Source organism: Dermacentor variabilis, chromosome 1 (genome assembly GCF_050947875.1).
Source record: "Dermacentor variabilis isolate Ectoservices chromosome 1, ASM5094787v1, whole genome shotgun sequence".
NCBI classification, from domain to species: Eukaryota; Metazoa; Arthropoda; class Arachnida; order Ixodida; family Ixodidae; genus Dermacentor; species Dermacentor variabilis.
The window spans coordinates 100327150-100337980 of NC_134568.1; the positions used below are offsets into that span (position 1 = coordinate 100327150).

General features: G+C 41.5%; 1 protein-coding gene across 1 annotated transcript; it reads right to left on the minus strand.

The window, feature by feature from the left end:
* Positions 1-2403: 2403 nt before the first annotated feature.
* On the minus strand, positions 2404-8651 carry LOC142581853 (uncharacterized). Its single transcript, XM_075691302.1, has 2 exons — positions 8375-8651; positions 2404-4271 (listed from the first exon to the last, which is right to left on the minus strand). The coding sequence occupies exons 1-2, from the start codon at positions 8533-8535 to the stop codon at positions 3935-3937; spliced, it is 498 nt and encodes a 165-aa protein (XP_075547417.1). The 5' UTR covers positions 8536-8651; the 3' UTR covers positions 2404-3934.
* Between the last annotated feature and the right edge of the window lie 2180 nt (positions 8652-10831).

Genomic DNA, 10831 nt, shown 5'->3' on the forward strand with positions numbered 1-10831 from the left:
TGATATCTTGGGTAAGGTGTGGGATGCTGTAACATTCGTCATCACTTGTGCGATGCTAAATCTAATGCAGACATGGCCTGACAACTAGAAAAGAAGCATTCTATGCTAAGCCAGAGATATTGGTGGTTTCTCATCTGAAGCAATGAAACCGGCATGGCTGCAATGACAAATAGAACCTGTATATACATAAGCACGAGTCTCAACAACAGGAGTGCATTGCTGCAAGCGGTACCAACATGTTTTGGCAGATATTGATATATGCTTTGTAATATTTTGTGATAAGGTGCATACACAGGAACTATATACGCAAAGCCACTAGCACCAAGTCATGTCCAGTAACAGGAAAGCAAGCAGAGTGTAGAAGTACCCATATGAGCACTGTTCACCTTTGCCTAGAACTCTGAGGCAAGGATCAACCAGTCATTGCACTAGAAGGTTGAAAGGAAGTGAAGCTAAATGTCTGGCCAAAAGTGGATGCGAGTGTTCGACAGTGATCTTGGTCACAGAAATCTTTCAGATGCATAATCATTTGGCTGAAATGCTGTTTTGAGGAAACAATTCTTTTAGCATTTCAGTCTAACATCCAATTTCCACATGCTATGGCAGCCCTGCAATCAAAAACATGTCAAAAGGTACTTCATCATGAAAAGGTGCAAGCTGGTATCAGATACAAGAATTTAAATCTAGCCCCATTTTTAAAATTTTCTAGAGAACATGCATCTAAGAATAATATGGCATCTTTACAGCTAACAAAACAGTAATAGTTTTGTGTACTTTATAGAGATTGCAATCTATAGGTGAAATGACAATATCCTATTTGTGAAGTCACGCCTCAAAAAAGTTTTACTGATTTGCAAAAAGTTTTTATGAAAGGAGAAATAAGCATTTTCCAAACTCTTACCAAGTGCATTATGTCCAGCCTTTCTGAAATATATTCAGTGGTACAATGGCAGTGTAATAGCACTGACACTAAACACAAAATTTATTTGTAAGCACCAGAATACAAGCACACTAAGGAAACTGGACGTTAAAAATAAAGAAAAACAAGACTTGGTGTATGAAAGGCGAGGAAGAAAATTGAGACCACCAAGTTCGGTACCTGATGACCGACTGACCTGCAAGTTTCACGATATCGGATGAAAGCTGTCGCCACCTTATAAAAAAAAAAGAACTTAGATTGCAGCAAATAAAAAAGTACCAGATCTAGCCCTCCTACACTAACTGCCCTGAATTGACCATGACCATGTAAGTGCGAAAAAAAATCTAGCAAGACCATTGGCTTTACGCAGTGTAGAACTTGAAGCAATAGTTTTTTGCTGCCAAAACCATATTGCAGGCTTCTCTTCTGGTAAAGACTGAACAATGATTTGGGACATATGTCTGGGCATGGCACCAAAGGGCTGGAACACGTGCTCTCTAATATGTGCACTTGAATGGTAGTCATGCAGTGGAACACCAAGAGAGTATTTAGGCCATTCAATGCCAGCATTTTGTATTTACAATGCAAACCACAGGCTTGAACGCTCGGAATTCATTAGTGCACCAGAGATGGTACCAAATTCCTCTATTTTGAAAACATTTATCACTACTGGGAAGAACACAATACCATCCACCCGGACAACGCTTTAACATCACTACCCTAGGAATTGACACCATAAATGACCATTACTGCAGCACAATATGCTCAAGCAGAACAAATCCCATGTACAGAGTAAAAAGGGAGACAAAAGGAAAGTCTTGCTTCACAGAAGAGTGGATAGCCGAGACGATGATGAAGTGGCAAGAGCCGCAATGGCTTGCAAGGAAACCACTGCAGTGTGCACTGCTGCACACAAAGCAATCATAAACCAGCAAGGTGGAGGAAAAACAAACAAAACTGGCAGGACAAAGCAAAACACAGGAGCTAGAATATGGGGTAAAGCAGTGCACTTACATACAAAGCCCAAGTTCAGGTGAACTGTGATTCACACATTGTTCATGCTCTTCAAATTCCAGTGTGAGTGATGCTGCGAGAAATTTGCTAGCTGTCACTGCTTCATGTATTGCACAAAACTGCAACGTTTATTTTAGCTTGAGTCTGCTAGTACAAAGGACCAAGAACAGCAGGGTACGCTTTTTTTTTGTACTCCAAATGGAGAATGGTGTCAGTTTTTTCTGAAACAGCACAATGCCACCAAATGCACTGTGAATGCAGCTCACAAGTAGCAACTGCTTTAAGATCTTAATGTGGGTGAGCTGTTTAATTATTGTGGTCTCGCATGTGATGCTAGCATAAATAAAGTGAAACATTTCTATCATATCTTAATGTAACTCTATTCCATGCCACCACAAAGTATTTTGTACTTCTTAGAAGCGAAGTTTCATACTGACATGAGCACACAAAGATGAATGAAGCACAGAAGCTTCTGACAATTGGTTTTTATTAAACGCACATTACTTTCAAGAAATACAAAACTATAACTTCTTTTCCTTGCTTGGTTTACAGATCTGTGCTACTGCAGCACCAACTACCTTGATTGATGTCTGAAGGCCAATTAATCTGTGTTAAGTCATATAATCACATTTGTGTTGAGAATAGATGCACTTTGTCAAGTCGTCCTATCTACACTATGCTGGTTCAGAATAACAAATTTCTTTCGCTTCTGTTTCACTGCCCCCATCATCTTCCTTGTTGCATTTAGCTGCACATAGCCTTTTTTTCTTTCCCCTTTTGAAAGAGGATCACCTCAGAAATAAAAGTACAAGATCAAGCAGGTGTCTGCACAAGCTTCATCGTTAAAACTGCTTTATTTACAGAAACTGTAATCTGCTCAACTACACAAAATTGCCCATAGTCTAGTAAATCTACATTCAACATGCAACAGGTTCAACAACTCTACAATTAGGGACTTCAAAATCTGAGCCAATGTCACAGAAGCATGTCTTCAGGATTGACTTTGTATCGATGGTAGTGCCCATCAATGCTGGTAGTTAAAAACAGGTTGGAGCGAAACGCACCCTCTTGGACTTCATACTAAGGGCCAATAGCAACACAACCAGCAAGGTTTTTTAGAGCATGGCTTACAAACAAGAAAATGGCTATAAAAAGTAAAAAAATACACCCTAGACAAAACATATAGACATATGCATTCACTACCAACACAGCCAGAGCACAGAAGCTCCCATGACCCCATGTCTGCATGTGAGCTATTCTGCAGAAAGTAAAATTGCATCATATGGGGCTGCAAGAATTATTAGCAAAGATTACCTTGCCACAGTCACATAAAGCTTGCAGAAGACTGACTATTAAAACAGCCCCAAACAGCTTGGCAGCAGGTGCCAAATCTTGCCTCCAACAAGAGTACTACCGATGAATCTAAAAAATTGCCAGTTCTTGTCTACTTTTGCTTTCACAATTCAGCGCTACCAAAACCAGTGCACATTGGCATAGCTGCCTGCATACACTCTGTGTCATGATTGAAGGCCACATGCTTAGGCACTGACACAAGGCAGTGTGTTCTTAAGGCAGTAATTTGCCTACAATTACTCCCTTCAACGAGTTGCAGCACTGTGAACAAAGCGAACAACACATTACTACCAGTAATCAGAAAGTATTTTCCCTGCTTTTTGAACACACGCAGTAACTGCTGCTATGACAGTGTAACCTGAGACACAGGTGCCATCCATATGTGACCCAAGACGAGGTCCCTAAATGCCAACATGAGGATGGCCTTAAGATCTCTGTGGTTTCAAGACACATGCATTAAATATTGCAGGGAGTCTTAAACAAAGTAGGCAGAAATCTTGACAAACAGACTTCTTAAACACATCTCATCGGGGCAACATCTTACTGGTACCAAAGCCCACTCATGCCAGCATTGACAGGCACCAGCAAGAACTTAACTCAAGCTGGTAGAGGTGCATGTTTCCAATGGGAAGATGGCAACACATCTCCCTAGCAGCGCGGTGAGGTTGGTGATGCTGAGAAATCCTCTTCCGCAGGAGTGTCAAGGAATTCTAGGTACTCCATGCCGATGGCAAGAAAGCAAGCCGAAGTGGAGGCAGCAAAGAGGGAGCGCACAAGGTTGGAGTTAGGCAGGAGTGACTTCGTGACAGCCCAAAGAAGCACCGAGCCAAAGTTGAAGAGAACCGCTTGGTAGGCACTGTACATGATGCGGTGGTACGGTGGCGCTCGTGTCATGTGTGGCCGAAAGTAGACATACAGCCCAGTGCCAAGATGCGAATTGAAGAGAAGACAGTTTGCCACTGTCACACTCTGGTCAGGGTATAGCCTGCATAATGGGGGAAAACACATTAAGATATTGCACATAACCATCCAATAACACTACTGTTTAGGAACTGTGCATGGCACAAGAATGACAAGCATTGTCTGTACATGCATGCATCAAATGTGAAATTAAATGTCAGAACTTTAACGGAATATGATATGCATATCAGAGCAAAAGGTATCGATACATAGACAGTCAGCTGTTAAATAAAGTACCATAACCACAGCATGCTGCAGTCTCTACATTGTGGTGTTATCACAAAGGCATATGCTGCTTTAATGAGATTCACATGGAAAAATACAGGACCAGTTGCACAGATTTAGTGAATATTAGATCATGTACTATTAGGAGTGTATGGACATATGGGATACAGGCACTTGCCTATGACATGAACTAGAGATTGTTAATTTCTGCTTTGACAAACTGTATTCAATGGGTCATCAGCATTATGCAGCCACTCTAGCATGAGGCTACCTCATTTTAGTAAGAAATACGGTCTACTAGTGTGCTGTCTTCCAGTGCCTTATTATCAACAAGGCATCAATGTTTCAGTGTTGTTATACAGAGCCTGATGTGCTCTTTCCTACACTTGCTCACCCCCCCCCCCCCCCACATGGCAATTTCTACTCCAAAAAACTATGTGTGACTCCGGTGACAAGATGCCAGGTGCACTAGGCCTGTGGTCCCCAAACTTTCTGACACCAATGACGTCTAGAACCCATTCAACAGCTACTGAAGAACCCTCAGTGAGTAATGGTGTGGGTTATCTGTGACTGTGGTTAATGAACGAATACGAAATCGAAGGAGAATTACTTCATTGAGGAAGAGACGACTCAGTGCATGTGAAACATGGGAGACTTTTGGTGTCATACTATTGCATCAGTGTAAACACACATATAGTGCACAAGCATGCCAAGCAAGTAAAATGATATGAAATAATATTTGCATCTGCCCAAACTCTCCTTCAGATGCCTGACATGAAATGCCACTTGGGAGTTCACAGTCATTCAGAGAGTGGTGCTAAATGGGTAGTTAGTGCTTCTCTATGTCTATCTTTTCCTGTTCCCCTGCTTCATGTTCTTCTAGTTCAGGGCACTGACACCACAGTTTCAGCGTAGTCTTCGAATCAGCATCGACTTTTCAATGCAACTGTGTGTGAACAATTGAGATCCGCACACCACACATGATAAACGTTCCACATACTTTCTTATACAATTAAAGCATATCTGTAATGAAGGACCTAGTGTAACTGTGCTCAGCTGTCTTTTCAGATGTCTGCACAATCTTAAAACCGACTGCTTACACTATTATATCAATTCATCCTAATCATTTGCAACCTTCGATAACTGAATTATGTCAAAAAGAAATTTATATTTTCAAAGCAAAGGCACCAAATACAGCCACCGGATTTGTTGAGTCCTGCCAAACCCAGTTATAATGAACAGGCTTTACATTAAAAGTAGGTCAATATATTAGGTAATCCTATATATCCAACCTGCCTATAACGAACCTAAACAAACTTTTGTGATGCCTTCATTATATACAGTTTTGTTATCTCCAGTGAGGAAAATAAGCAAGGAAGGAATCCAAACTACGCATAATAGGTGGTAATTTGTGCCTGTGCCTTAAACTGTTCCTCAGCGTCACTAAGCATGGCAATCTGACGGGATTCTGCTCCGAGAATCTTCTGATACACTCCCAAACATTATCGTATGCATGCTCAAAAACAAAAGTAACAAAAAAGATTAGCAAAGTAACTCCACTTTTCATAGCATGCAAGCAGCTTTATGGTGCTGGCAGCAGACACTCCGAGTTCTAGATGTTCAGCATCCAATTTCTTATAAGCAAGTTATTTTACATGAGTATCGGTCAGTAAGTTTTGTGTGTTTAATATACATAATAACTCACTCTATCCAGGTGCATTATATTTGGCTTTGATTGTACTTATTATAATAACGAAACTAGAAGTGAATACTAGAGTAAACAAAATTTTTCACCGAGAATGTGTACAACCTTGTGAAAAGATTTAGGAAAATGACAAGAGCTCATGAGAAAGTTCCTACAATGACCAGAACGACAGTCTTTCAATAAGGAGAACTTCATCACGTGAGCTTAGAATTGCAACTTTTGAACAACGATAAATGGAAACTCTTGAAGCTTGCGATGACATGGTAAGTGTAATAACCATGCCACAAGATACACATTCTCAACAGCTTTCAGCAGGCTGCACTAAGATGACCCCAAAGTCATATCTGCCAACCCTCCTGAATACCACATACTAACAGTGAATGAGCCTTTAAAGTGCTGTGTGCTGCCATTGTGCTTTACAATAAAACAGCTGCATGCCGCTTTGCATATGAGTGCAGTAAAGCTAAGGGGTATACTGTAAGTGTTCACCTATGTGACATGTCTGTTTCGATTGCTGATTCGCTGGGCTGGGGTACCAGCAAGAAGGAGAGAGGCAACCCCAGCCAGTCTCCTTCTCATTGGTACAGCCAGCCAACCAGCAGTGACTGGAATGGACAGTTCGCTAGGTAAACACTTACACAATAATACCCCCCTCCCTTGGTCAATAAAGCTTGAGCAAAACATACTAGAGCTCAAGCCTGGCAGAAGTGGGCAAGTTCACAACTTAGCTACCACAACACCCATGGCACTTTTCAGAATATTTAAGGAACAGTTTGCGTGAAATGCTGCCTAAAGCAGAAGCCTTTACTAATTGGTCCATCAGCATCAAGGAATATGAGTGAGAAGGCATGTGAATTCAAGAAAATGACATACATACCAAGGGTGGCTAAACTATGGCTTGCAAAATGTCATACTGCTCACAGCTGGCTGCTCAGTGCAATTTTGCTGCACACTAGCATGTCAGCTTTTACTACCTTGTTATGGACTTGGATATCGGCCATTCTTGGAAGCTATATACCAACTGTTATTTATAAAAAAAAAAGAAAGACAGTAAATATGGCCTTAAGATAAATTGAGCCAATTACAATGAACATTATCCATGTTGACGTGCCTCTGATCGCACACCGACATCTCGTGATCAATGCAATGAAATACGTAGAGCTCGTGCTGCATGCTTTTACTGAGTTACTTTACTACATACCATAGGAGTTGTAAACGAACCTGGGTGGAACCTCTGCCTGGGACCCCACATATACAACTGCAATCGTTTGAACTTTGGCACTTGTCTGGCACTCCACACCTGTTAGTTCCTAGTTCTTACAAGTCTGCCTATTACCTCCTTTAATTAAACTTTTTATGCACCCTTGTTTGTATTTAACCCTACATTTCATTGTTCCTTGTGCACTCAGGTATATTACAACAGCTTTAAATTCAGTTGGAGGTCATGACAGCTCTAGGGCATTGCTCATGCAGCAACTTGTCAATGGGCATTACTACGGTAACTAACAATAAAAAATTCAGCTGGAAGCAACACCGAAGAAAGCATTCCGTTGAAAAAGAAGCAATTGCATAAACTTTAAGCACTCCTCGTTATAGACACAGCTAGACTGAGGGCAAAGACATCGCTATGTCTTCGTTTGCAGCGTTATAGATTACTGAAGTAATATTGTAACGGCCATGTTGTTCATGGTTATATTGCGCTCAGTTTTACAAACACGATACTAAGGAAGGACAGGACGTGGACGGACGAAGCGCAAACTACCAACTACCAACAGGACGTGGTGCCGTCCACGTCCTGTCCTTCCTTAGTATCGTGTTTGTAAAACTGAGCGCAATATAACCATGAACGTTCACCAACTAGCCCCCTTCATTGCTTTACTAAAAGGCCATGTTGTCTGCGGGCAAGGCTATTTCATACATGTGAAAATGTCACCGACAACACAGTAAGGCAAAAGCTGACTGTTTGCTCTCCATAAAATCACCTGAAAGGCTAATAGGACAATTACGCATCGCTCATGTCACCATGCCTTCTCTTCGTTATAAGCTATGACCGCTAAATATCCTGCTAGGTCACAAGCACAAATCGACACGATATCACCTTTTCTGCTACAGTACACTTTGCTACGGTTAACAAGTGAGCAACTGAGGCTTGTCATGAGCGTTTCTGGCAGCGTACACGGAGCACACTTGGAACGTACCTAGATAACAGCTCCGGTATGAACACGGTGACCGAAAACGTGCAGTAGCTGACTGCTCCAGCGATCGGCAGGTACACTTTGTAAATGTTGTCTGCCGTGAAGGGGGGGAGCCGCGCTATCCATTGTCTAAAGGTTGGCATGCCTTCATCAGGTGTCGACATCCTGATCCAATTTCACGAGAGTTTATCAAAGGACAAAGCGAAACTCGCAGCAATGTGACTGCAGCTTGCCCCACAGTTGTCCCCCGGCGGTGCGGCACGCCTGTGTACCTCACGTCCAGACTAGACTTAAAATGCCAGCTTCCCTTTGGTAGCGAAGTGGTCACTGCTGCCATCTAGCCGATGGGTCTGACTTGTCAGATGGCATCGCTACGCTACGTTACGCAGTTGACCTGATCGCGACGTGCGTGCGTGTGCATGGGTTTCTGTTTATCGAGGGACAAAGTATGCCATTTGACCATCCACACACACACACACACACACACTTGAAAGCGGGCGCTGTTGGCTGCACGCTGGAAAATCCAACAAGACAACGATTGAGGCCAATTTTTCTTTGTGAAGGCATTAGCCACACGAGTAATGCTTTCCTTTACTACTCATCCCCTGTTTGGGCAGTAAGGATTGCCTTTCGTGCCTCGCCGCGAAAAGTGGTAGCAGACGGCGAACGGGGTGCGCCATACGCGCCTTGCATTGCGGCTGACGCTGGGCAGTTCCCGCCATAACAAATTTCACGTTGCACTTTTTGCACAGTGGCGTACCAACACACACACACACACACACACACACACACACACACACACACACACACACACACACATATATATATATATATATATATATATATATATATATATATATATATATATATATATATATATATAGTCATATCATAAGAAGCCAACAAACACTAGTATTTGTTGGCTTCTTATGATATGACTAATAAAAATCGGGCCCCTTGGTTAACCCCCTTTCTTCTCGTTAATATATATATATATATATATATATATATATATATATATATATATATATATATATATATATATATATATATGATATTCGGTTAAATGTCATGCCACCTTGTGTGTGACGTCATTAGTGACGTCAGCACTTCCGCTTTCTATTTCCGGGTTTCCAAGAATTTAGTCAAAGTCGTACTCACATGGAGGATCTCTAAGTTTACGATTATGTGCTTTGGTGTGTGGTAATCAGCGATTTCTAATTAATTCTAATTATTCCAGACACTTTAGTAACTAAACTTGTAACTAAACTTATGCTCTGATATCATATCTATAATGAAACCCACGAATTTTGTACTGTACTATGTTTTCCTGTTTTGTTTTTTTTTTCTGTATTTGTTTCGAATTTCCTTCCCGGTCGTCTCAGGAGGTGAACCGGAAGCGCTGCGCAAGAAAAGGGTGTCACTCGATGCCCGTGCTACTTAACAGATGCGTGCGACCTTGGACAATTACAAGTGAATTTCCAGCGAAGCTGTTTTTTTCGACAGTTGCAAAAAAAGTTTGTTTCCTGCAATTACATCGCACACTTTGAAAAGTTGCTGTGTATATGACTGTTCCGTTTGAAACTTTGCCCGTGTGTAACGCTTTGGAACACTTCTTGTAGGAATTTTTAAAAAGCCAGTAATACATCAGCACACATGTTACATGTCATAACATTTACCATGGTACGTGTCCTCCCCCACCCCCCCTACCAATTTTTGCTAAATTTGATATAGGTTGAGTTCACAGTTCTCGCAGGGCAGCGAGATAAATTCCTCTTTGTTTGTAAAACTCATTTATAAAGTTCCGGATCGCTTTCATGCGTTTTTACTGCGAATGTCATAATTAGTCCCCTGTCTTTGAAATTTACCTACATATTGCCCATGCCGCCCCCTTTATTTTCGCGAAATGCAAACAAGGTATCTTGTCTACTTCATCGAGGACATCGTTGAAACCAACCAGGAACGTCTTATGACGCATGAAAATATGAGCAAAAATGAAAAATAAACGATAGCTCAGTAATTATTTGCGACGCTACTAATTGAACCAGTAACGTAAACATTTTGTCGCGCATTGCACTTACTATGACCCCCCTCCCCTTTCCACAAAATATAGATCTGTTGTAACCTATAGCTATGTCACGACATTGTGGGAAACATTGCTGAAAGTGGCTATGTCGCACGACCGAAAACTTCAATATGAATGTTTTTTACAAAGGCTGTGTTTCATCCCTCATCACACTTCGCACAGAGAGTTTCCATAGCGCACCGCCAATTTTCGCTAAATTTGCTCTTGGTGGCTTTTATAGTTCTGTCAGGGCAGCGGGCTCAATTCTTCCCTGATCGTTAGACACGCTCATAACACTCTAGAATGCTTGCATACGTAATTTATTGCGCTATCCCCAATTACCCATCCAGTTTAAACTTATATACATCACCCATTACCTGCTCCTTATAATGTCA